The sequence below is a fragment of the Hemicordylus capensis genome, chromosome 2 (assembly GCF_027244095.1).
Source record: "Hemicordylus capensis ecotype Gifberg chromosome 2, rHemCap1.1.pri, whole genome shotgun sequence".
Lineage (NCBI taxonomy): Eukaryota > Metazoa > Chordata > Lepidosauria > Squamata > Cordylidae > Hemicordylus > Hemicordylus capensis.
In genome coordinates this window covers 82461052-82488792 of record NC_069658.1, presented here as the reverse complement: position 1 = coordinate 82488792, position 27741 = coordinate 82461052, and the positions used below count along the sequence as shown (strand labels likewise).

Here is a 27741-nt window from a genome sequence, read left to right as displayed (position 1 = left end):
TTTGTTGGCGTATGGATTAGTGGAAGATTTACAAACCCGCCATATGTGTGTCTGTCTCTCTAATAACTTTTGTTTATAGTCAGATAGAAACCAAATTTACAGTACATGGGAGGCCTGCTTATTGCAGACTGCCATTTTAAAACAAGATGGCAGCCATTCATGATAAGCATCACCTGCGTTGAGTGATGCTGGGTTCAGCAGGGTGAGGAAGCGGGACTAGGTTTCAGGGTGGCCAGGTAGCAAGCTGGCAGAACCGATGGGCAGCAAGACTCTGTATTGTCTGGAGCTGTAGCCAAAAGGACTTGAAAAAGAACTTGTTGCTTTAGCACAGCACCGGCTTCAACTGAATGGAATGGAACTTATTATTTGATGTTGGAGACATGAAATCATTCATGACTTCCAATGAGCAATTTTTAAAGAACTGTAGTTTGTGTTTTCTCTTTGTTTATAATAGCTAATACCTACCACTATGAAACTTCCAGAACAGCAGCCTAAATTCTTCTTCTACTACTCACTCCTGGGCAATGATGTTACAAACGAGCCATTCACTGATTTGATCAATCCAAACTTTGAGCCAGAGAGAGCATCTGTTAGAATACGCAGTAGCACTGAAGTTCTAAGAGCTTATTTTTTGGCTAATTCAAAGTTTCAGGTAAGCAAGTGCTATTTCTCTTTTAAATTAGACATTAGTTAACATATTTTGGAATTAAAAGGATGTCCCAAACTTCAGAACCAAGTACATCTTTTGTATATTAAGAAAACTATGGGGAAACAAGAATTTAGTGTACTCCTGAGAGAACATGGTTAATCTGGCAGCAGCTGGCCATGAGGTGTGCCAAAATGTGGTTTTTGAGAACATAAGCAATCTAGCACAGTTATAGGCCATCCAACATATGCATTCCTAGACATGGGGGCCATCTAATTTAGGATTCTGTTTCCAGCAACACTTCTAGAAGCACTCAAGTAGGGGATGTGCCTGCCGGCTCAATTCAAACCACGGTTCAAATCAAACTGGTCCAACTTGGCCAGTCTGAGTTCAAAGCAGGCCAGCCCCCCAAAGGTGGGGTGCCAGTCTGAGTTCAAACCAGAACAGCCCCGGTTTGTAGTCATGCGTTCACAACGGGTTTTACCAGTTCAAATTTGAGCTGAATTTGAACTGAACCAGGAGACTCCGGCTCGATTGAGCTGCCCCCAATCTGATCTGACTTGTAAAGGGAATTGGGCAAGGAATCTACTTTACAAGTAAAGGGTTTGGCCAGTAGTGCGGGAGGCAGACAGTGAAGAAAAGTGCTCTTATTTGCCTTATAAAAACTGCATGCTGATGGCAGTGGCTCAGCAGGGATGGCGGCGATCGTGCTGGAGATCGCGGCAAGGGATGGTGGCAGCAGGGGCTCCTCCAGCCTCACCACCGGCCTCCCAAATTGCAGGCTCGGTCATGCCTGTGCCGGCATTGGGCCTCTGCGCAGGCATGACCGCCATTACATGGAGGCCAGCTTAACCCCACTCCCAAGCCCAACTCCTAGCCGAGGTTAAGGGAGCAAGAGCTCCCTTAAGCTGGCTGCCGGGATCGTGCATCTGACAGGGGAAAACCCCCACTCCCCCAGGCAACCTGCTCACGGCATGGTGCTTTGTAGGATATCCAGAGACTGGGGAAACGAGTCCCAGCCTCTGCCGGGAGCTATGTGGGCATGTGGCTCACATGCTGAAGAAGTAACCATCGATCATCTGGAGGAAGGTAGGTTGAACCCTACCTCCCCCCCCCCGCTCTGCTGCCCACCTGTGTGATCGTGTGAATAGCCCCACTGTGTCTGAACCTGGAGGAAGCATAAGCTATTATGACTAGTAACCATTAATAGACTTGTTCTCCATGAATTTGTGTAATCCCCTTTTAAAAACTATCTAAGCTAATGGGTATCTTCTCATCTTGTAGCAGCGAATTCCATAGATTAATTATATCTCGAGTGAAGAAGTTCTTGTATAAGAAATGTTCATGCCATTGCATGTGTGGCACTAACCCAGTAAATATAGTATAAGTTGTCTGTGCACACTGTAGTATTTGTGGAACTTCGTATTATTCTAGATTTCTCAGTATGGTGTCATCACAATGACCTTTACTCACTCTTATGGACTGTGAATTATGCCTTTTTATGCACTTGTTGCCAAGCTTTTACTTGGAGAATCTAGGTTCTTGAGAGGTAGATGAATCTGGTGGAAATGACAGTATGTTTGTAATCTTCTAACCAAGATTCTATTTTCCTTGTTAGTTAGATCCCTTATAAGCACATTTTTTTATACAGAATGTTTGGTTTGGTAAAAACAGCTAGTGGCTAGTAGATACTCATTTAATGATTTGATGTGGATTGTACTTCAGTTATTTTCGTGATGCTCCTTTGAAAAAAATAGATCCATCTTTGCTGTGGTGATCAGTCTCTTGGAAGCACTGAAATACTTCTGTCTGGGTTGCTGAAGAAAGGAAATGTGGAAATCCACCAACACCCAGTAGCTATTGAAGGAGCATTCATTCTTGTTCCACCTAACAGAGCCCGGCAAAAACTGCCACCAGTGCCTCTGGACATGGCACCTACAGTTGGGGTATCAATATCTCTGCAAAGAGATGATAAAATTTCTCAGGTAGAGTTGATGAATTTTTGTTTTGTTTTATTTACGTGCACACACATGCACACACATATGTTTGTAACAAAAAATATTTAAAGTAAGTTTTGAATAATAGCTATGTGGATAAACTTACATAGAATGTTTCCCCCCCGCCAGCCTATAGCCCAGTTCATTTCAAATGCTGAATGTGAGAATGTGAAGAGAGCTTTGTCTCCAGTGCATAATCAAGAAAAGAGTCCTGAGCAAATTTCCTATAATACACAACCTCAGGCTGTCCATTCTCCTCCCATGAAAGAAGATGCAACAGAAAGTGAAGTAGAAAGTCTTCAGTATGACAAGAACCCAAAACTACAGAAAAAAGGTAGCAATTGCTTAGCTGTTAGTGTTCATAACCATAAATATACTGCTGGGGTCTCTACCAAACAGATATTCCTTCCATAGATCTTCCTTATGATAACATGCTTCCCTAGTGGAAAATAATAGATGGTAAAGTGTACCGTCAAGTCAATTTTGACTCCCAGCGCTCACAGCGCCCTGTGGTTGTCTTTGGTAGAATACAGGAGGGGTTTACCATTGCCGCCTCCCATGCAGTATGAGATGATGCCTTTCAGCATCTTCCTATATCGCTGCTGCCCAATATAGTATCAGCGGGGATTCGAACCAATGGTACTGGATAGTAATCTAAAACAATTGGCATTATTCTGAAAGCTCCAGTAAGGCGGAAAGAATCTGCAGTGAACTTTGGACACTCTTCTATTTAATTGAGAAAACATGTCTGCTGCTTAAACCTGCACTGGAAGGGCAATACAGATAAAATTTTTTGAAGTGAATTGCTGTTGTCAAAACAATGGCTGATGTGTAGACTAATATTGCACTCATGCAACAACCAAAGATGTGTGTGCATGCACACAAGAATGTCATGTAGCTGAGTGGATGCTCAAAAGTTGTGCAGCCTCATGGGGTCTTTATCTGCTTGTGCAAATGTTGCATTTACACAGCAGGGATAGTGAATAGTTTCCCATCATCCCCTGTAACACATATGGACTGAGTAAGAGGTTCACTGCAGGAGGCATGCCACAGGTTGCCCAAGCACACCTTGTTGCACCAGTCCACCACTAGATGGAATGCAAGCTTCTGACTTCCTTGCACTGGATCAACTCTGCCTCATCGTGTGAGTGAGAGTCACCCGGTGGGATTTCCCCCCCAACTTTTGGCCCTTACAAAGGAGAGCAATGCTGGGGCAGGCCAGAAGGCAACTTGAAGGAGACACTGAGAAGTGTGAGTCTATTCTATCTAGCTTTCTACCCCTTCTGGGCTGGGAGAGCAGTCTGAGCTGTGGCTGTGGTCTCCCAGCCTCCCTCCCTCCTGGCTGCTTATTGGCCGCTCTGCTCTTCCTATTGCTTTAACATAGAGCATCTGGTCCAACTCTGCCTCATAGGGTGAGTGAGAGTCACCTGGTGCCCCCCCCCTCCATTTTTGGCCCTTTATAAAGGAGAGCAATGCCAGGGGTGCAGCTGCTGCTGTGGCTTGCCAGTAGGTGGCTGCCAAAGCCAGCCACCAAAGGAGGCTAGTATTTAGTGGTGGGACTGAGGCCTGGGGCAGGACATCCTGAGAGCGGTGTATTGTTGCCTTATTATTGATAGTGTCTGCTACAGGTATGTGTCTTGGGTTGTTCAGAGATGGGGGGTGATCTGGGATGGTGGCGGTGAATCGACAAAGACATGGTGTTGGTAGGTCAGTAGGCCGTTACAGGGGAAGGGAAATCAGAAACTTAATATCTGTTAAATATTAAGCTGTTGATAGCTCAATAACAACAACAATATTTATATACTGCTTTTCAACAAAGGTTTCCAAAGTGGTTTACACAGAGAAATAAGAAATAAATAAGGATCCTGTCCCCAAAGGGCTCACAATCTAAAAAGAAACATAAGAAACACCAGCAACAGTCACTGGAGGTACTGTGTGTGGGGGTGGATAGAGCTAGTAACTCTCCACCCACTCAATAAAGAAAATCGCCATGTTAAAAAAGTGCCTCTTTACCCAGTTAGGAGGTTTCCTCAGCTTCCAGCTAGCCTATCAGTTCTTTGACCTTGGGGAGCAATGCCAATCTCCCACAGAGCCTCACGTTGCTACTTTGTTTTGGACCAACCTGGCATTACAAACAGGAGATCATCCATGATTTGATTTTGGATTAAGGAGCTGACCTGTTATGCATTACAGAGACCTGGTTGCAAGAAGCTCGTGGTCCAATCTGGTCCCGGCTTCTCCCAGCAATGGTGAAGCAGGTTAGAGGATGTGGGCAAGGAGGTGATGTGGCTGTGTTCTACAAGTACAGTGACGCCCTTACCAGAATCCCTGTCAGGGAGTTGGCTCATATCCCCTGCTAACTGGGCAAAGAGAAACCTTTTTAACGTGGTGATACTCTTTATTTAGCAGGGGGAGAGTAACTGGCCCTATCCACCCCCAGCACAGCACCTCCATTGACTGTTGCTGATATCTATCTTATGACTCTTTTTAGATTGTGAGCCCTTTGGGGACAGGCAGACATCTTATTTATTTGTTATTTCTCTGTGTAAATCATCCTGAGCCATTTTTGGAAGGGCAGTATAGAAATCGAATAAATAACAACAACAACAACAACAACAACAATATAATATTAATATTGAGTGTCTGTACCTAAGTCTACTGACGAAGGATAGATTGGGACTACTGTTGGTGTACATATCACCCCATTGTTCAACAGAGTCTCTAACTGAATGGTTGCAGGGTTGGCATTGGAGTTGCCCAGAATGTTGTTGGTGAGGGACTTGAGTGTTCACTATGGGACCGGGTTGTTGGGAGCAGCTCAGGAGTTCATAGCAACCATAACAGCTATGGGCCTATCCCAAGTGTTCTCTGGACTGATGCTTTATTTATTTATTTATTTATTTATTTATTTATTTATTTATTTATTTATTTATTTTAAACTTCTATGCCACCCTTCCAAAAGGCTCAAGGCGGTTTACATTAAAAACCCATTAAAATCAATTAATAATTAAAATTATAAAGCATAAAACAATAATAATTAAAAACATCATAAAACAACAATTAAATAATCAAAACAATTTAAAAACAAGTTTTAAAAAGCTGAGAAAGCCTGGTTGAAGAGATGTGTTTTCAGGTGTTTTCTGAATATTGCCAGGGATGGGGAGGATCGTATCTCAGCAGGGAGCGCATTCCACAATCTCGGGGCAGCAGCCGAGAAGGCCCATCTATGTGTAGCCACCAAACGAGTTGGTGGCAACTGGAGACGGACGTCCTCAAGTGACCTCAGCGGCCAGTGGGGCTCATGGCGAAGAAGATGCTCTCTTAAATACCCAGGGCCTAAGCCGTTTAGGGCTTTGTAAGTTATAACTAGCACTTTGTATTTTGCCAGGAAACCTATTGGCAGCCAGTGTAACTCCATCAACAAAGGAGTAATGTGGTCTCTCAGAGATGAGCCAGAGACCAAACTAGCTGCCGCATTCTGGACCAACTAAAGTTTCCGGACTACGTACAAAGGCAGCCCCACGTAGAGCGCATTACAGAAGTCCAGTCTGGAGGTTACCAACAAATGTACCACTGTTTTGAGGTCATTGATCTCAAGAAACGGGCGCAGCTGGCGTATCAGCCGGGGCTGATAGAAAGCACCCCTGGCCACTGCCTCAACCTGAGAAACCATGGAGAGACATTGATCCAGAAGTACTCCCAGACTACGAACCTGTTCCTTTTGGGGAAGTGTGACCCCGTCTAGAACAGGCAGATCAAAATCGTCTCTAGAGTTCTGACCCCGCACAATAAATACCTCCGTCTTATCTGGATTCAGTTTCAGTTTATTCTCCCTCATCCAGCCCATTACTGCTTCCAGGCAGGCATTTAGAGTCGTCACGAATCCGATCGAACACGGGCTAGAACCCATTTTAGGGACTACGCCGTGGCGGTGGGGGCGGCGAAGAAACGTTTTTTCTCCGCCTCCATTGCGTCTGCTCAGTGCAGGCAAACAGAGCTGTTTCGTGTGGTGAAAACATTGCTCCACATGTCACCCCGGACAATGGGGGAGGAGTCATCTACAGCTCTTTGTGATCGGTTTGCCTGTCGCTTTGCAGTTAAAGTCGCTTGCATCCGTGCTGACCTGGACTCCAGAGTTTTGGCAGTACCGGCAGATGTGCCTTTGGTACCATCTGGTCCCGTTGTTTTGGATTCTTTTCAGCTGGTGCGGCCTGAGGATGTGGACAAGATCCTGGGCAGTGTGTGGGCGACTTCGTGCGCTCTTGACCCTTGCCCTTCATGGCTGATAAAAGCTGCCAGGGAGGGGACAGGCAGATGGCTGGAGGTGATCGTTAATGCTTCGTTAAGGGAGGGCAGGATGCCATCGTGCCTTAAGGAGGCGGTGGTAAGACCTCTATTAAAAAAGCCCTCCCTTGATCCCTCCAACCTGGACAATTATAGACCTGTGTCTAACCTTCCCTTCTTGGGCAAGGTGATGGAGCGTGTGGTGGCGTCCCAGCTGCAGAGGGTTTTGGATGATACGGATTATCTGGACCCTTTTCAATCTGGCTTCTGCCCCGGGTATGGGACTGAGACTGCCTTGGTCGCTCTAGTGGATGACCTACGCCGGGAACTAGACAGGGGGAGTGCGTCCCTGTTGGTTCTGCTGGACCTCTCGGCGGCGTTCGATACCATCGACCATGGTATCCTTCTGGGCCGCCTCTCGAGTATGGGAATCGGAGGCACTGCGTTGCAGTGGTTCCAGTCCTTTCTTGAGGGGAGGGTCCAGAAGGTGGTGCTGGGGGACTACTGCTCGGCCCCGTGGCCGTTGGCCTGTGGGGTCCCGCAGGGATCGGTCTTGTCCCCCATGCTGTTTAACATCTACATGAAGCCGCTGGGAGAGGTCATCCGGGGATTTGGACTGAGTTGTCAGCAATATGCGGATGACACTCAGCTCTATCTCTCCTTGTCATCGGATCCTAGGGAGGCGGTTGATGCCCTGAATCGGGGGCTGGAGGCCGTGATGGGGTGGATGTGGGCTAACAAACTGAAATTGAATCCGGATAAGACGGAGGTACTGTTGGTCAGTAGGAGAGCCAATCGGGATGAGGAGATTTTACCGGTTCTGGATGGGGTTGCACTCCCCTTGAAGGAGCAAGTACGCAGCTTGGGGGTACTACTGGACCCGGCTCTGCTTTTGGAGGCTCAGGTGGAGGCAGTGGCCAGGGGTGCCTTTGCATGGCTTCGGCTGGTGCGCCAGCTGCGTCCCTTTCTCGAGAAGGCAGATCTGGCCACAGTTACCCACGCCTTAGTCACGTCGCGGCTGGATTACTGTAACGCGCTCTACGTGGGGCTGCCCTTGAAGAATATCCGGAAACTGCAGCTAGTGCAAAACGCGGCAGCGAGGGTGTTATCTGGAGCTGCCCGTTGGGAACATATCACCCCCATTTTGAAAGAGCTGCACTGGCTGCCGGTTCGTTTCCGGGTCCAATTCAAGGTGCTGGTTTTGACCTTTAAAGCCCTTAACGGTTTGGGCCCGGGGTATTTGAGGGACCGCCTGCTCCCAAGGGTTGCTGCCCGCTTGACAAGGACATCTGAGGGGGCCCTGCTCTGGGTGCCGACAATGAGGGAGGCCCGGCTTTCATGCTCTCGGGACAGGGCCTTCTCTGTTGCTGCCCCTAGACTCTGGAATGCTCTCCCAGTGGCCATTCGTTCCTCAGACTCCATCACGGCTTTTAGAAAGCTTTTAAAGACTTGGCTTTTTACCCAGGCTTTTACATGATCGTTTTTACTGCGGCTTCTCTGTTTTTATCTGTTATCTGTTGTCATGTTTTTATGCTTGTTTATATGTTTTTAGCTTGATGTTTTTATTGCTTGATGTTTTTACTGCTTTTATTGTATGTTTTAATTTTTGTAAACCGCCTTGGGGTTTTCTTTTAACAAAAGGCGGTATAGCAATGTAAAAATAAATAAATAAATAATAAATAAATAAATATGCCAGCTCCTGAAGAAGTTGACGTGGAGAAGTAGATCTGGGTGTCATCAGCATACTGGTAACACCCAGTTCCAAATCCCCTGATGATCTCTCCCAGCGGTTTCATGTAGATGTTAAAAAGCATTGGAGAGAGTATGGAGCCTTGAGGAACACCATACTTAAGCTCATATTTTGAAGAGCAACAATCTCCAATCGACACCATCTGGAATCTGTCCGAGAGCGGAACCACTGTAAAACAGTGGCTCCCACCCCCAACCCCCTCAGACGCTCCAGAAGGATGCTATGGTCGATAGTATCGATAGTATCAAGAGGACCAACAGAGTCACACTTCCTCTGTCCATTGCCAATTGGAGATCATCCATCAGGCCGACCAAGGCAGTCTCCACCCCATAGCCTGCCCGAAAACCAGTTTGAAATGGATCTAGATAATCAGTTTCCTCCAAGACCTCCTGGAGCTGAGAGGCCACCACCTTCTCAATTACCTTGCCCAGCCATGGGAGATTGGAAACTGGCCTATAATTGCTCAACTCTGAGGGATCTAATGCAGGCTTCTTTAGAAGAGGTCTAATAATTGCCTCCTTAAGACAAGGAGGCATCCTGCCCTCCCTCAGAGAAGCATTTATGATTTCTGCCAGGCCGCCTACAACAGCCTCCCTGCTAGATAGAACAAGCCATGTTGGACAAGGATCAAGAGGACAAGTGGTAGGCCTCACCGCTCCAAGCAGCTTGTCCACATCATCAGGAGTCACAAACTGAAATTGATCCAGTCGAATCGTATAAGAGGAGTTGTTGGACACCTCCAGTTCAGACATCAAATTAACTGTGGAGTCCCCATCTAGGTCAGCCCGAATCCGAGATATTTTGTCTGCGAAAAATTTATTAAACACACCACAGCAGGTAACTGATGCCTCCAAATTCTGGTTCAAGGGAGAGGGAGCAGATACCAGTCCCCTCACAACCCTGAACAACTCCGCTGGACGTGAACTCGCAGAGGTAATACGGTCAGAAAAGAACCGCTTCTTTGCCGCACGTATCGCCTGAGCATAGATCTTTAAATGTGCTCTATGTTGTAATCTGTCGGCTTCGAGTCGGGTTTTTCTCCACTTGTGCTCCAGTTGCCTACCTTGCCGCTTCAACTCCCATAGATCCTCCGTATACCAAGGGGCCAATTTTGATGCAGGTCAGAGGGGACGCTTAGGAGCAATCGTGTCTACTGCCCTGGTGAGCAAGTTGTTCCAGTTCTCAACCAGGGCATCAACAGGAACACCAGCAGAGCCAACATTAAATCCCTCCAAGGCTTCTTGGAATCCTACCGGATCCAGTAACCTCTTCGGGCGGACCATTCTAATAGGCCCCTCACCCCTGCGAAAGTGGAAAGCGGTTGTAAGCCTAACCTTAACCAGATGATGGTCTGTCCATGACAACGGGGAGATTGTAGGAGTCCCCACCCACGGAACACCACCCTGATCAGAATAAAAGACCAAATCAAGTGTGCAATATGCGTTGATCCAGAGACTGCTTGCGATAGGCCCATAGTCATCATGGCCGCTATGAACTCCTGAGATGCCCCGGACAAATTGCTCCCGAAATGAACATTGAAGTCCCCCAGCACCAAAAGTCTAGGAGACTCCAACGCAAGTTCCGCAACCAAGTCCGTGAGCTCAGTAAGGGATTCCGCTGGGCAGCGGGGCGATCAGTATACTAACAGAAGTCTCAATCTATCCCTGGTCCCCAAACTCAAGTACACACATTCGATATGGTCCGATACCCTAACAGGGACCCTGGTCTACTTTGCATTCACAAGTTCACATCCAGTGGAGTTGTCTAGGGCTGTGAACGGGCTGGTACCCATTGCTGTGACACTTCAAATGATTTTTTTTTTCATGGACAAAATCTCTCGCATTCAGGCCGAACTGGATTCTAAAATTAGGGCAGAATCTGTTATGGAGGTATATCCAGCAACTCCTTTTATGTGGTCAGACTGGATAACTTTCAGTATCTGACTCCTAAGGATGTGGACAAGCTGTTTCAGACTGTGTGTCCTACTACCTGCTCTCTTGACCCTTACTCAACTTAGCTTATTTTATCTAACAATCAGTTTATCAGAGAGGGTCTGGTAAACATCATAAATGCTTCTCTGAGGGAGGGTGGGATGTCTCTTTGTCTTAAGGAGGCTATCATTAGACCATACTTGAAAAAAACCTACATCGGACCCCTCAGAGTTAGGGAACTATAGGCCTGTCTCTAATCTCCCATGATTGGGCAAGGTGATCAAGAGGGTGGTAGCCTCAAAGCTCCAGTCAGTCCTGGAGGAAACTGATTAACTAGACCCATTTCAAACGGGCTTCGGGCGGGCTATAGGGTTGAGACTGTTGTGGTCAGCCTGATGGATGATCTCAGCTTCAGTATTGACGGAGTGTGACTCTGCTGATCCTTTTGGATCTCTTGGCAGCTTTTGATACCATCAACCATGGTATCCTTCTGAGTTGCCTGAGGGAGGTGGGATTAGGTAGCACAGTTTTATAGTGGTTCTACCTCAGGGAGATTGCATATGGTGTCACTTAGAGACTGTTGCTCTGCAAAGCTAGAGTTACTGTATAGAGTTCCACAAGGCTCCATACTGTCTCTAATACTCTGCAACATCTACATGAAACCGATTGGGGAGAGCATCAGGAGATTTTGTGCAGGGTGTTATCAATATGCTGATCACACCCAAATCTATACCTCCCTATCAACTTCATCAGGTAATGGCATAACTTTCCTGAATGCCTGAATTGAGGCATGATAAGGGCCAGATAAGAAATAACTAACTGAAGCTGAATCCAAATGAGACAGAGGTACTGATTGCTGGGGGGGTGGGGTCAAGACCCTAGAGATGGTTTAGATCTGCCTGTTCTCTATGGGGTTACTGTCCCCCTGAAAGATCAGGTATGTAGCTTGGGAGGGCTCCTGGATCCAAAACTCCCTCTGGTTTCTCAGATTGAGGCAGTGGCCAGGAGCGCTTTTTATCAGCTTTGGCTACATCCATTTCTGGAGGTTACCAGCATATGCACCTTAAAACAGTGGCACCTATTCTGATAACCTCCAGGTTTGACTACTGTAATGCACTCTGCGTGGGGCTGCCTTTGTACATAGTCCAGAAGCTACAACTGGTACAGAACATAGCAGCCAGACTTGTTTCTGGGATCACCAAAGGGACTTTATAATACTGCTTTTTAAATAATTGTACTGGCTGCCAATATGTTTCTGAGCGAAATACAAAGTGTTGGTTACTACCTATAAAGGCCTTAATGGCTTAGATCCATGGTACTCAACCCTGTCATCTATTAAGATCATCTGGGGTAGTCTGGTTATGGTTGCTGCCGTTTCGTCTTGTGGAGACTCAGGGCCAGGCCTTCTCTGTGGCTGCCCAATGGCTTTGGAATGCACTCCCAGTCAAAATAAGAGCTTCTCCATCTCTGATAACTTTTTAAAAGACCTTAAGCCACACCTGTTTTCTCAGGCTTCTAGTTAATGCAGATTTTAAGCTGTTTGGTGGTTTTACTCTGTGAAATTGTTCTAATTGTTTTTATTCTGTGAAAGTGTTTTAATTATTTTGTTTTAGAGTGTAACTTGAATTATGTACACCAGAGAGAGAGAGAGAATTGGGTGGTATATAAATGTGATAAATTAAATAAAATACATAAATGAACATTGCTGCATTAGTCTGGATGTCAGCCATTGGCCTCTTCTGTATGAACCAACCTTCAGCTTGTACTGACATTACATGATACAGCCAACACATGGAGGGAGAGCTGTGTGTGTAAGCTTGCCATATAGATCATTCTCTGATGTGATTCATCATTGAGGCCTTCAGGAATGTTTGACTGAAGTCTATGATAATGTGTAACTAGGTCAGAATCTACTTTTACAAATAGAAAATGAAATTGTGTCTGTAATATCAAAAGCATTGGAGCTTATTGACTGCTTTTAGCACTCATAATATCTGCAGGAGATCTCTTTCACACATTCTATATAAAAAAATCTTTAGCTCGTGTTCTGCTCAAAATATGTGAAAAAAGAAAAGTTCACTATTTATTTATGCTTTTGTAGCTTTGAATGCCCAAGTAACTGCTCCCCAAGTGCAGCATATCAATGCGTCTAGTGCCATCGAATCTACTACAACGCAAAAAATTGCTGTTCCAGCAGCATCCCATCATTTCTGCTTCTCAATAGACTTAAGAACTATTCATAACCTGGATGCTGGGTTTCCTGTCAGTTGTATATTAAGGTACATTATGTTGTAGTTCATCGTGAGAGGGTGGCTTTTGTTTTTCTACTTGGAAAAATGCAAAATTTACTGGGTTCACATGTGGAGTGACAATTATAATCAAAATTACTGATGTATCTTATGCTGCTCTCGTGGATATGCATTGAGAGCTGAAGATCATTGGTAGCCATATATTGTGATTCAGTTAACACCTATACGTTTCTGCCATATATACCCAGTTGGAGATTGTTGAGACTATTGTGTTTCTTACAAAAGTTTGGAGATAAAAAACAGTGAATTGGTTGGCAAACTGGAGATTTACCTGGAAATTAAACACCATGTCCTACATCCAGGCTAATGAAGTGTGTATGCAGCAGATGTGCAGCATACACTATGGAGAGGGGCCCTTCCTTCTGAAGCCCATTGTGATTTCTGAAAAAGTGTCCTTGAGGGCTGCACAACCCTGAGGGACATATTATAGAGAGGTGCAGTGAGCTTTAGAGGGCAGAGGAGATCGACAAAAATCCCTCCTCCCTCATAATGCATGTTGCGCGTTTGCTTTGTTAGTCTGGATGTTGGTCAATATCTTAACAGTTCCCCATGCCCATCTTTAAACTGACTTCACAAGGTATGGGGGGAAGTAGAGTAATAACTGTCTTGTACTTGATCTGGGGTTATTTGCAAATAACTGAGGTTATTTGCATAACTAAGGACTATAGGCAAGATTCTGTCCTGACTAGACTGAGGATGGGACAGAGATCCTGCACCCTGTATTTATGAAGGAAGAATACCCACCAATATGCTGGTCTTGGAGCTTCCATTTCATAAGTGAAGAAAAGAGCATCTTCTTTCCTTTATTTGTTTCAAGATTTTCTACAAACTCAGAATACTGTGGCAAGCTGTGGATTTAGCTATATTTCTAGGTTCTGAAGGCACCATTGGCCATGCTTTCTCCTTTTATATAAGCAGCTAGCAAATGTTACTAATTTCATTTGTATATGTATATAACTTTTTTTTAACTTGCTGAGCAATGTGAGACTAATCCATTTGGCTTTTTAAAATTTGCAATGTGATAATGACATTGGATATTGAATAAAATTTGGGAAAACGTGCTCAGGGCACAAATCTGTGTTTAAGCAGGAATACTTGCTCAATCTCCTCACCTACAGGTGAAACTCGAAAAATTATAATATTGTGCAAAAGTTCATTAATTTCAGTAATGCAAATTAAAAGGTGAAACTGATATATGAGATAGACGCATTACATGCAAAGCGAGATAAGTCAAGCCTTAATTTGTTATAATTGTGATGATCATGGCGTACAGATCATGAGAACCCCAAATCCACCATCCCAGAAAATTAGAATATTGTGAAAAGGTTTAACAGTCTAGGCTCCAGGTGTCCCACTCCAATCAGCTAATCAATCCATAACACCTGCAAAGGGTTCCTGAGCCTTTAAATGGTCTCTCAGTCTGGTTCATTAGGAATCACAATCATGGGAAAGACTGCTGACTTGACAGTTGTGCAGAAAACCATCATTGACACTCTCCATAAGGAGGGAAAGCCTCAAAAGGTAATTGCAAAAGAAGTTGGATGATCCCAAAGTGCTGTATCAAAGCACATTAATAGAAAGTTATGTGGAAGGGAAAAGTGTGGAAGAAAAAGGTGCACAAGCAGCAGGGATGACTGCAGCCTGGAGAGGATTGTCAGGAAAAGGCCATTCAAAAGTGTTGGGGACTTTCACAAGGAGTGGACTGAGGCTGGAGTTAGTGCATCAAGAACCACCACACACAGACGGATCCTGGACATGGGCTTCAAATGTCGTATTCCTCTTGTCAAGCCGCTCCTGAACAACAAACAACTTCAGAAGCGTCTTACCTGGGCTCAAGAAAAAAAGAACTGGTCTGTTGCTCAGTGGTCCAAAGTCCTGTTTTCTGATGAGAGCAACTTTTGCATCTCATTTGGAAACCAAGGACCCAGAGTCTGGAGGAAGAATGGAGAGGCACACAATGCAAGATGCTTGAAGTCCAGTGTGAAGTTTCCACAGTCTGTGTTGATTTGGGGAGCCATGTCATCTGCTGGTGTTGGTCCACTGTGCTTCATTAAGTCCAGGGTCAACGCAGCCATCTATCAGGAGATTTTGGAGCACTTCATGCTTCCTTCCGCAGACAAGCTGTATGGGGATGCTGACTTCATTTTCCAGCAGGACTTGGCACCTGCCCACACTGCCAAAAGTACCAAAACCTGGTTCAATGACCATGGGATTACTGTGCTTGATTGGCCAGCAAACTCGCCTGACCTGAACCCCATAGAGAATCTATGGGGCATTGCCAAGAGAAGGATGAGAGACATGAGACCAAACAATGCAGAAGAGCTGAAGGCCACTATTGAAGCATCCTGGTCTTCCATAACACCTCAGCAATGCCACAGGCTGATAGCATCCATGCCACGCTGCATTGAGGCAGTAATTGCTGCAAAAGGGGCCCAAACCAAGTACTGAATACATATGCATGCTTATACTTTTCTGAGGTCCGATATTGTTCTATTTACAATCCTTGTTTTATTGGTTTCATGTAATATTCTGATTTTCTGGGATTGTGGATTTGGGGTTCTCATGAGCTGTACGCCATGATCATCACAATTATAACAAATTAAGGCTTGACTTATCTCGCTTTGCATGTAATGCGTCTGTCTCATATATCAGTTTCACCTTTTAATTTGCATTACTGAAATTAATGAACTTTTGCACGATATTCTAATTTTTTGAGTTTCACCTGTATTCTCAAAGTGGGAGAGGAAGGTTAAAAATGTCGCTTAATACAATATTTACTTGAAGAATGTCAGAATAAAAACTGGAAAGTTTTATTAGTAGAAAGCTTACACGATTTCCATTGTGAAACATGGCATTAGGCCATTCGAGAAGTCATGGACCACTAGAATTCAACTCTTCTTCTTTTCTTTTCTTTTCTTTTTTTGTCTTGCCCTATAGGTACTCGTATCCATTTTTTGGTAGTGCTGCGCCCATTATGACAAACCCTCCCGTAGAAGTGAGAAAAAACATGGAAGTTTTTCTTCCTCAGTCCTATTGTGCATTTGATTTTGCTACTATGCCCCACCAACTTCAGGATACCTTCTTCAGGTACCATATGTACTAAGCATATAGTTTTAACAATGCACCTATTTAGGAACATAGGAAGCTGCTATATTCTGAGTCAGACCATTGGTCTATCTAGCTCAGTATTGTTTTCACAGACTGGCAGCGGCTTCTCTTAAGGTATTTATGTCTGTGTTGTACACATGCTGTTATGATTTACCAGTACTTAAACTGCAAGCTAGATATTTATCTTTATTCACAGGAACAGCCATGTTGTTCAGTTATTTCATGTCAAGGAAGCTTGTATGCAGGGGCGGAGGGAGGCCAGCGATGGCTCGGGTCCAGCCCACCACCGTGGCCCCTTAGCCCTGCCCCTTGTGTATAGTGGCAGATGCTAGGCCCTGCCCTTTGCATCTGACAGCAGATGCAGGGGATTTAGCTTTGCTTGCAAACGGGGCCATGTGGCCACATTTGCAGGTAAAATCCCCATAGCTGCCTTTCAGGCAGGGAGAGCCACTCCAGCCGCACGGCAAACATGGTGCTGGCTGGTGGTTTTGCCTGCAAATGGGACCACGGGGCCCTGTTTGCAAGCAAAGCTACGCCCCGTACATCAGACACAGGGCGTGGCTGGGGTGTGAGGCACGGCTCCTGAGTGGTGGTGGCCCGTGTTCTTAGAACCTGCTGGCTCAGTGGTGGCTCCGGCCCTGCTTGTATGAGATCTCTGTGTGATCTATTGAAATCCTTTATTGTTTTTATTGTAAATTGCTTTTTCCTAACAATTGGGCATTATACAACACTTTTCGTGGAAGGCAGGATGCATAATTACACAGAACCTGTGATAATCACAGCTTGTGTCCAGGTTCTAGAGGTCATGGAAAAGGAGTGTATAGGTCAGACTTCAGAGGCCCTAGTAATGGATCTAGCCTGTGTGCAGATCTGAGTGGCCTACAAAATTCCTGGCTGGAAGTGTGTTTTCATACTTGCTTTGCTGTGCCACTCCAGTAGTATGCCACACAGAGGTGGTGAATAGGAAGTGGGGTTGTGGCTCTGCACACGTTGCATTCAAGGGCTTGGGCCCCATATAGGCACCTGTGGCTACTTAACTCTTTGTGTTACTGCACTGGCCTGTACATGCTAATGGCAAGGAGAGAAGCCTTCCTTCCTTTAATAACTGACACAGTCGAACCAGCTGAAGTCTGTAAACCTGGTGTCAGCTTTTAAAATTGTTTACTTTTGAAAAGCACTGCTTGTATATCAACAAAGCAAATGAATTGGAGAGTATTTTTTAACTTGGACACCTGTTCTAACTTAAACTTGAAATATTTTTAGGATGGGTTTTTACAGTTACAAAACATTATCTAAACCTTGAGATAGTCATAGAATCATAGTTCTAACACAGGATTATTGCCTGCTTCTGGAAACTAGAAAAATATGATAGGCAAAGTGTATCTCTTTAGAAGAAAAGATTAATGTGGAAATTGTGATGACTGCTTGCAGAAATTACTTATTTATGATTATACATTTCAAATTCATTTGTACAAAGCCACCTATGTCAAAACTCTGAAATAGCTTTTAATAATATTTTTCATCTCCATAACTTATCTTCTGCATTGGGTCTGTTCTTGTTGAGTAGTTAGTGGTTTCATGTAAGTTGGTTACTTCAGGCTGCTTATGAAAACAACATGAGGCTTCCTGTGTATTACTTATTTTATTTCTGTTTTCCAGGTTACCATTATTGGTGGAACTATGGCACAAAGATAAAATGGCCAAAGACTTGCTTCTTGGAGTTGCAAGACTCCAACTTTCAAATGTTTTGACCATGGAAAAAACCCGTTTTCTAGGTGCCAATGGGGAGCAATGCTGGCGTCAGACCTTTAGTGATACAGTTCCTGTTACAGCAGCACAAGGGTACAGTGTGTTTTGAAAAACAGGAAAGCCTGTTCTAGTTCACACCATCTAGCTCTTCTCAGATCATTTTGTATTGGTTAAAAATTTATATTTATTTCTAGGTCAGATTGAGGATTTTATATTTCAATTCTTCAGTCAAAAACCTGCTGTAAATGTATTTAATTTGTAAATTCTAGTGTTGCCTCACTGTGGGTGGTAATGGAATAGCAGTGCTGAAAGTGCATCACCACTATCATCTGGTGTCACAGTTTTAAATTATTCACATGGCTGAAAATGCAGATTCGGCATTCATACATGTTGTTTTTTTCACATGTATGTATACACAAAGGTCCCCTTTCTAGTGCTGTCTTCCAAGTACTGTTTATTGAATTGATGACATCTGTGTTACATCATTTTTGTTTGTGTGGATTTTTTTTAATATTAGATGAATGAGTTTCAAAATGTAAAACTCCAAATGAACAACCCAAAGTCACAACATTTCAATACATTCCAAAAAACATCTTCCTGCCATGATAAAAATAGTGGGAAATTATTGTTCCAAACCTACCACTAGGTGGCAGTCTTCCAAACCTAATTAGTTTAGTACTTCCTGACAAGTCATTGTGAAATATTGGAGAAAAGAAATGGAAAAGATTAGTTGTAGTCAGCATGTTTCTTACTTTCTAAAAGCTTCTTGAAGCTTCCTCATTTTTAGAAGTTATCTCAGTGGTGGGAATATTTATTTATTTTGGAAACAGTAGTAGATGTGTCTGACCTGTGATCACATGTGCCAGGCTGTGTGTACAAGCAGAGTCAAGACACCTTGTTGGTTTCATAAATATTTAGCTCAAGGCTTTGTAAATACATACTCTGATGTGAGGAAAAATAAGCATTGGGTCAAAACCTTACCTTTCCCTGGCAGTTGCCTCCCTGTCTTTGGGGCGATCTGACTGGGAAGAAAGGTTCCCCATAACATTTAACAGCTATGTTTTGCCAGGAAATCTTGAGAATAAAGCTGTGTTTTGGCTTTTTTTTTTTTTTTGCATGAGCCTATTTTTTTGGTACGCTTGTTGGTTCCACTATAAAGTATTAACAGTAGGCAGCCAGATGGATAACCAAATGAAACAGAAAATTCTGGGTATCATTTGTAGGCCAAGCAACAAGATAGCAGATCTCTCATATACCGTGACTCTAGAAGACTATGGACTTGTGAAAATGCATGAGGTTCTAGTATCTGATTCTGCTCAGGTAAGTTGAAATACTGGTATGTCCTTTCATATTTAAAGAGCAATAATTTCATTGCAAGTTATTTTAAAGCATTTCCATCCTTAGTGTTTAGATGCTGGCGAGCCACCATTGGCCCCTCCACCTCTGCCTCATAATGTTCTGGAAGTTCAGTCAAAACCACGAGAGACTCTGGAATACAAAGCAGCACTTGAACTGGAAATGTGGAAGGAACAACAAGAAGATCTCTTTGAGAACCAGGTTCGCTTATCCTTTTTATAATTGTTAATCAAGCCTCAGAGGGGCCACTCTAAAAGAAAAAAACAGCCATTGTCAGGGTAGTGTGGCAGATCACACACTTATACTGCAGTTCGTGTGGCTTGAATGAGAAGAGGACTTTCATATAGGACCCCAAACTCTGAGCTTTATCTTTGCATATGAATTTTAAGGAAGTTGCACTTATTGATGTAAAATCTAGTTTTTCTGCTGAGTATAATAGCTTTGAGTGTACTTCAGAGGTTCTATCTTCTGCAGTGTTGATAATGAGAGTTCTCTGTGTATAAAACCAGTGTTAAATATAGAATCTGTACCTAATTTACATGACTGTGGAAGCTTCTTGGAGAAGAAGCCTTCCACAGCAGTGCTGATTGAATTGTTGGAAAAATATCTTCTTAGTTTTCAAAATAAGAGTGTTTTTAAAAGTTGTCTTTGCTTTTTGTAGCTAAAGAAGAAGGAGCTGGCTCACATGCAAGCTCTTGCAGAAGAGTGGAGAAAAAGGGATAGAGAAAGAGAAGCTTTGGTAAAGAAAAAAGTAAGATTCTCCCACCTTTTTAATATTCCCACTGTAATGAGAGCTGGCAGTGCTGAAGTGTTAAATATTTACCAGAAATAGACCCAGACATAAACTACATGAGAACACTACAGGTAGCAAACCTGAGAGATACTCCAGAATTGAGGGCAGTTTATGGATCAAGCTGCCATTTAAGGTTAGCAAAAAAGGCAACGGACACAGCCAGCCTTGGTCTTGTTGAAGTGTATTCTGTAGAATCCAGAGGAAAGAGTTGTGGTATGCAAGGACGAGGCAGTGGAGTACAATCCGGAATATTAATGGCTTATTGGAATAGGTAGTATTTACAGAGGCAAGTGCAGACTGTTTTTCCGTGCTCTTGCTGCTGGCTGTTTGTTAGCCCCACCTTTACTCCAGGACTGGAATGCAAGTAACTAAAGCCCCATTCAAAAGTTTGCCTGGATCAAGGAATGGATTAACAAATAAACGCCTCATCTATTAACAGGTCCCAGAGACCCAATAACTTTTGATGCTTAATATTTTGAAATGTAAGTGTAAAACCTTAATCAATTTTCAGATTTCTCCAAAATCTGGTTTCTGTTACATAGGAAATACTGCCCTTCAAGGAGAATGTTTTGTTGCTTCTTAGACATACTCTGTATTTTCTTTTCTTAAATTGTTTATATTCTAGGTTTCAGAGTATACAGTTTTGGAAGAACAGCTTCAAAAAACTTTGACCAGTGTAGAGAAGCGTGAAAAACAACTTGTCAGTGCTGAGACTGAGGTAAACATATGCCAAACAGTGTTGTCCTTTGTACTGTTCATTGGGGGGGGGGGACATTTTTTTAATCAGGAAAAAAAAATTCAGAATAACTTGGACTTGCACTTGGACTGTAATGTTTAACATTAATTCCTGTCACGGAATGTGGATTTTTTGGGATGGGTGGGTGGGTGGGTTAGCACATAGTTTGGGGGGCCTTTTTTCAGTTTGTTGGCAGATTGGGGTGGATGGCTAAGACAAAGGGGAAAGGAGCCCTTATTTTATAATGTGAAAATTAAATTTGAGTTGCATCTGGGCAATTTTATAGTTTTGAAGTTGCTGATTTAAAAACATTTTAAGCTCCAAAGAGCAAAGAAAGAGCTCCAAACAGAGCATGAACGAAATCTTCAAGAGCTTCAGGATACAATACGACGAGTTAAAGAGGAATGTGTGCACCAGGTTGATCTGGAGAAGTCACGGATCAGACAGTTGGAAGAGGACAAAATCCGCCTACAGCAACAAGTGAGTAAATCTTTACCTCTTTATATACATAAAGCTTGAAATTTACATGTATTTTAATGTGTTTATGTTTTCTTTTTGCTAACTGAAGTAGGTAGTGTTCTGTGAAGGAGCACTATTCCCTAAATCCTAAAGACCCAAATTAAAATATATATGCACAGTGGCCTATCTGACCTATCCTGAGCTAAATTACGCAAGGAATTAAATCCCATGACAATTGGAATTAACAGGACAAATTACTCCTGTAATTTGTCCTGTTAATTCCAGTGGGACTTCCATTGAGTAATTTAGCAAGGATCTCAATCAAGGATATTGCAGAGCTGTGCAGTCATATTGGTCTGATAGGAATATTAAGCCGATATGCCTACTATCAGGCATTATTAGAAGGATTTCCGATATAATGACGGGGATCCCCGATAGTAGGAATTCCAACTAAAATCCCTGTGTCACGTTAGAAATTCTTCCACTTCCAATATTCCTATTGTATCAAAACCAGCCTGGAAATTGGCTTGGAGAGATGGTCTCTTCAAGCCAGCCCCCAGGGTGGATTTCAAGGATTGCAACCCCAAAACTGTGGTGGTGGGGGCAAAGGTAACCCCCCACAAAAACACCCACTTGACCTTTGAAGCTTCAGCTGCTCCAGAGTGCTGCTGTAAGGATGCTTATGGGTTCTAGTCGTTATACAAGTATTACACCTGACCTATCCTGTAGCAGTTTTGTTGATTGCCAGTTTGCTTCTGGGCCAGATTCAAAGCACTGTTTTTGACCTTTCAAGTCTTACTTGCTTGGAGCAAGGGTACCTTTTTTGGACCGTATTTCCTCATATGAAACTGCTGGGACCTTTGGATTATCCAATTGAGCCCTTTTCTTGGCTCCACCATTGACACAAATCTGGTTGTTGGGGACCAGGGATAGGGCTTTCTCAGTAATGGCCCCCCATCTTTGGAATGCCCTCCCAGAAGGCATTCTCCCTCTTTGCTTAGTTTTAAAAAGAACTTTAACACCTTCCTTTTTAAAGACGCCTCTGAAGACTGACTGTGATTATCATCTAGTTTTAATCCTGGTTACTGTTCTACTTGCTTTGTATTATCTCATCTCTCTTATTGTGTGTTAGGATGATTTATTATATTTTATTCTCTCTTTTCTGTTCTTCTGTCATGGATTTTATGTTTTTATTGCATAGCACCCCAAGCAGCTGTGTGCCAGATGGGTGGGATATAAATGTTTTAAATAAATAAAAATACTTGTGCCAGTGTGGTGTAGTGGTTAGAGTGCTGGACTAGGACCGGGGAGACCCGAGTTCAAATCCCCATTCAGCCATGAAACTAGCCGGGTGACTATGGGCCAGTCACTTCTCTCTCAGCCTAACCTGCTTCACAGGGTTGTTGTGAAAGAGAAACTCGAGTATGTAGTACTCCTTGGAGGAAGAGCAGGATATAAATGTAATAATAATAATAATAATAATTATTATTATTATTATTATTATTATTATTAATCCGATTTACATGCTGTTTTCAACCACTGGTCTTCAAAGTGGAAAATAATAATTAAAACCATTAAGTTATCAGTTAAAAATTAAGGCTGACATGTTATTCATCATTAGGAGGGCAAAGCAAGAGCTGTGCCTTCTGAGACACACTGTTGTGGAGCTCAGGCACAGCTAAGCCCATACAAATTGGTTGGTTGTTTTTTAATTGAACTTTGACAGATTGTGAATAGCCGGTCTGATCCAGAGTGTTGATCTTGGATATGGACAGCAACTCCAAACACAGATTTAGTGAGTACCTCTTAAAAAAAGGTCTGTCAGCCTCAGTTCCACAAACAACTTCATCGGATTATGGTGAAGATAGAATAAATAGTTTTGGAGGAAAGAAGCAACATATTGAAAATCTGTCATATTATAGAAGTAATGTTAGCTATCGGTTCTGCTGCATTTTCTATCTAACTGGAAAAATGTTCCTCCCCAGTCCTTTTGTTGTGTTCTCATCAACATATAAACCCATTCAAGTTCTTTGTTTGTTTGATTGTTTGTTTGTTTGTTTTAAAAACAGCTATATGAGGCAGAAAATAAATATAAGGCTCTGGAGAAAGAATTCCAACTGTATAAGGAGCAGCAAAGCAGCAAACCAGAAATCCGGTTGCAGTCAGAAATAAGCATTCTAACTTTGGAGAAGGTATGTTTATGGACATAATATAAATGTTTCAAATATATTATTCATTCCTAAGGCTTGCAACATGTCATAGTATTTTACAATTGGTAGGAAAATATAGTGTATACATAAAAACATAAAAAACTCCATATTTGACCAAGCTACAAAATAGCAGCACAGATGTAAGCAAACAATATGCTCTAGCATTGACTACCTGTCTATGGATAGTTGTTCTCAGCTGTGAATCAGGCACTTTCCACATGCTTTGCAGTTAATCTGTGGGAGTAATTTCCAAACTATTACAACTGCTTAAGTGGAGTAACTTAAAATCATTTTTTGATCCAGAATAAATTATGCAAAATGTTCATAGCCTGCTGGTTTTCCAGTTACTGCCTGCACAGAAGAAATCATGGTAAGCAAGGGCTAGTGGCCAAAATCCTCATTAACACGTGGAGTCACTACATACAAAGTGTTTCTGCAGGGCTTGGTAATCCAGAATCCTCCTGCCTGGGCAGCAGCAATTTTTGCCCATATCTCCTTCACCTGGTGCTCTAAAGTTGGGCCGTTGAGTAGGTGTCGACTCCTGGCGCCCACAGAGCCCTGTGGTTTTCTTTGGTAGAATACAAGAGGGGTTTACCATTGCCATCTCCCGCACAGTATGAGATGATGCCTTTCAGCATCTTCCTATATTGCTGTTGCCCAACATAGGTGCTTCCCATAGTCTGGGAAACATACGAGCGGGGATTCGAACCAGAAACCTCTTGCTCCCTAGGCAAGTCATTGCCCCGCTGCGCCATTAGGCTATTAGGTGGCCACTTGGTCACATTTAAATATCTCCCTGAAGGCTGCATGGCTCTGAAGGGCATACTTATGGGTGCTCAAAAGACAACCGTGAACATAGAGGGACTCTGGATTATTAACTGCTGTTGAGGCACTTTGCATGGTTAGTGAGGATGTCAGCCAGTGACTACTGTGAAGCAAATGGTGGTTTCTGCATGATAGCCATCTATCATTTAAATATAAGTGGACTCTAGAGACATATTTTCTTGTATCAGTAGAACCTGGCTTCATTTAGAATGTTGTTGTTTTTGATAACATGGGATTGTTTTAAAAATTACACTTGCATATTTTTAGTAGATATGCAAAAATAATGCCAGTTTGCTAGCACTGGATGTATGCATTTTTGTATTTCTGAACTATCCATACCTTAGATTTAGGATGAATAACAAACATCTAGACACTATGAGAAAAATTATGTCTCTTGGGGTCCCTGAGGTCAAGCAGTTTTTTTGTCCCTTTTGGGTGTGGTGTTGGGCAAAACTAGAGAAAAAAGCTGCTGTAAAAGGATGCTAAGTTCAGGGCCTTCTGCAGATTCCCAGACAATTACATGCTCTGTAACTTTATTTTCTTATCCTGGAGCCAATTACAACAAGTCTTGAACTCTTGGAATTAGAATTAAGATGCCAATCAACTTGAAATATGAAACATCCCATGTAGGAGACGACCTACCTTTTTTGTTGCACTGTGGTGTTCTATAACGATAATGGCAGGAATGATGACTTCTTGTCCCCCTGCCCACAATGTCTGGATATGTGGATGCCTGGACACTTGCTCTCACTAGGTCACACTTGCTAGAAGGCAGTGTGACCTTTTCCCCTGAGGCTTTCTCCAGAAAGCTTCCACCAAAATGCTCTGACCACATTGTTAGGAAGAGGCATGGCCAGCCCAAATGTAACCTATTTTATTATTTTATTTTTATTTAAAACATTTATATACCACCCAAAACACAAGTCGCTTATCACATTCATTTCTGCAGACCCAACAGGGCCCAGGTGCCCACAGTAGTATAGAACCTATTATTCCTAGCTGAAGTAGCAGCAATGCTGACAGAGAAGTCTTCAGGTTCTGTTGACAGTGCTTGAGAGGGTCGGTCAGGGGGCTTAGGAAGACTTCTACTGTTTTCTGTTCTTTTGTGGGGAGGGTCGCTCTGTAAATAGAAACAATACTTTTTCAAACTATAGACTTAAAAAGTGCAATCACACCAAATTAAGGCACACATTAGCTACAATTTCAAGGGTTAGTCATGCCCTCGCATAATAAATTAAGCTGAAAGATGTGCAGCTAGTGGTTATAAGAAAATGAATGTTATCTTGGACTCTTTTGAAGATGTTTAAAAGCTGTTTATATGAACTGTCTTGGAGTACAGACTAATTGAGTTTCACTCTGTTAGACAAAAATAAGCTATCACTGAAGCAAGGATATGCTTATGTGCCACAATATTTACATCAAATTACACAACAGCTTTAGAATTGCAATGTATACTAAACAATTTTCTTAATCCAAGCTCTGCGTATGTAATCATGTAACAGTTATTGCCACTGTTATAGTGTGTGTTGATGGAATTCTACTCTTTATTAGGGAGACCTTGAAAGGAAGTTAGAATCCGCTACCAAGTCAAAACTGCACTACAAGCAACAATGGGCACGTGCTTTAAAAGAACTAGCAAGGCTAAAACAGGTGTGTAAAAGGAATACAATAAATGAATGGGGGTGACTTTTTTTTTTAAAATGCCATACTGGATAAATCTTACAAGGAATACTGTCCAGCATCTTTGCTATGATCCATTCAGGGGAAGCTTGCAAGCTGTGTAGCATTTGTGGAATGATAAAGCTGCCTTCTTTACTTAAAACTCTCAGATTTGGCAACATTCTGAGAACATGTTAGCTTTTCTTGTCTTGCTTATTGGTATATTGTTTGCATACTCATCACCGTACATTTTAGCATGAGATGTTTTACCATTAATATTGGTAAAACCATTAATATTGGGTGGCTCTAGGGTCTAGTGTGGCTGAACTGTGCAGAGCAAGATGTTAGCAGTGGCTGACAACCAAACTAATCCTGCACTTTCAGAAGAGTATTGTTTCAGCAATCTCCCCTCTTCCTCGGCAACCACTTATACCCAGAGGATCCAGTGATCCTCGGGGACATATTCTTGGGAGACACAGGCAGTTGCAGAGGGAAGGTAGGATTGGCAAAAATGGTCTCTCCTCCCTTTGCAATGAAGAAATCTCTTCTGTGAGTGGCATGTTACACCTTATCTGCTCTGCTGCTGCCCCACTGCTTTTCCAGGAGTGGCGCTTGCACTAGCAAAGGCCGTGTGCAGCTGTGGAGCTGTTTTCTGCAGCCTGCACGCACAGCAATAGCACACGGCAGCCATGCACGTGCTGCCACCCCTTGTGCAGGCTGCAGGGAACAGCGCTGCAGCTGTGCACAACCTTTGCTAGCATGCATTCTGAAAAGTAGTGGAGCAGGTAAGACCTGCTTCCCTGCTTCTTAAAGGAACCACTCCCCGCCCCACCGAACCAGTTTACTTGCAGGCACCCAAGCTGGTTCGGCACTCCCAAAAGGAAGTGTTGAACCAGTTCATGCACATCCCTGTTTGGAGAGAATCGCCGTAATTGACTTGCTTGGTGGCATATCCCTAACCTTAGAACAAGTTCTCTCGATCATGGCCAATAACAATGTTTGTTTTGTTTTGGTTCACCAGTTTTTTCAATGCCTCTCTGATAGTTACAGTACATTGTGCTATCTGGATCATTAGTTTGGGTAATAATCAAACCAATTACCATATTTTTCTGCAGTCTGAACCAATAACTGAATGGCATGAGAAATTAGATGATACTCCTTAGTGTTTTTTCCCTTGAAAGTAAGATTGTCAAAAGTTATTTCAGGCTTTCTGAAAAGAATTTAAACACTTGTACATCTATGCTACAGTTCAACTTTCTTTTAAAATGAAACTGGTCTAAAGAGTCCTCTATTGTGTGTTCAATATAAAATTACAAATTTAGAAGCTTTAAGGAATTTTAAGTCTGCTTAAGTTCTGATGATTTGTGTTGTTTTTTGTTTGAGTTGGATTAATACCACGTTAATTTTGCATTGATTCTGGTGAATAGCTGTGGGTTGTAATTTGTGCCAGAAACTTGTCACACCAGAGCTCTCTAGAGAACTATACAAAACATTTATGTTGTGCGAATTAGAAGCAAAAATGCTATATTTTGGATTGTTAATAAATGTTAATGACAGAACCCAGCTGGCAAGACTTTGGAAAGGCGATCAAATGCTTTGTGGCCATTGCCAAAGAAGTGTTTAGACAGATTTTCATTAATCAAAAATGAACAGTATAGTCAAGCTGTGACTTTTAGAATTGTAACAAGCTTCCAGCTATTTAGCATAATGCCCTTCTATTCTAATCTGCTTGTTTAATTGCTAACCCTCCATATTCTTAGGCCAGGTAACAATTTTGAATGCTAATACTAACATAAGTTATTTTGAAATGGACAAAAAATACATGCACAAGTTGCAAATATGCAACTAAAATGCACATACTCTTTGGAAACTTACTTAATGCATTATCAGCATTATTTCTGGAAAGTGACTGACTGCTACTGATTTTTT

General features: G+C 42.8%; 1 protein-coding gene across 3 annotated transcripts in view; it reads left to right on the top strand.

The window, feature by feature from the left end:
• CEP120 (centrosomal protein 120) overlaps positions 1 to 27741 on the top strand; it is a 48542-nt gene that overhangs the window by 9536 nt on the left and 11265 nt on the right. For all 3 annotated transcript variants that reach the window (XM_053300278.1, XM_053300277.1, XM_053300279.1), the window contains 13 exons: positions 455 to 652; positions 2404 to 2631; positions 2773 to 2977; positions 12710 to 12887; positions 15855 to 16004; positions 17685 to 17867; positions 18998 to 19094; positions 19179 to 19331; positions 19792 to 19881; positions 20549 to 20641; positions 20978 to 21139; positions 23188 to 23310; positions 25705 to 25803. In XM_053300278.1, coding sequence (XP_053156253.1) covers positions 455 to 652; positions 2404 to 2631; positions 2773 to 2977; positions 12710 to 12887; positions 15855 to 16004; positions 17685 to 17867; positions 18998 to 19094; positions 19179 to 19331; positions 19792 to 19881; positions 20549 to 20641; positions 20978 to 21139; positions 23188 to 23310; positions 25705 to 25803 — 1959 coding nt within the window. The remainder of the gene's footprint in view (positions 1 to 454; positions 653 to 2403; positions 2632 to 2772; positions 2978 to 12709; positions 12888 to 15854; positions 16005 to 17684; positions 17868 to 18997; positions 19095 to 19178; positions 19332 to 19791; positions 19882 to 20548; positions 20642 to 20977; positions 21140 to 23187; positions 23311 to 25704; positions 25804 to 27741) is intronic.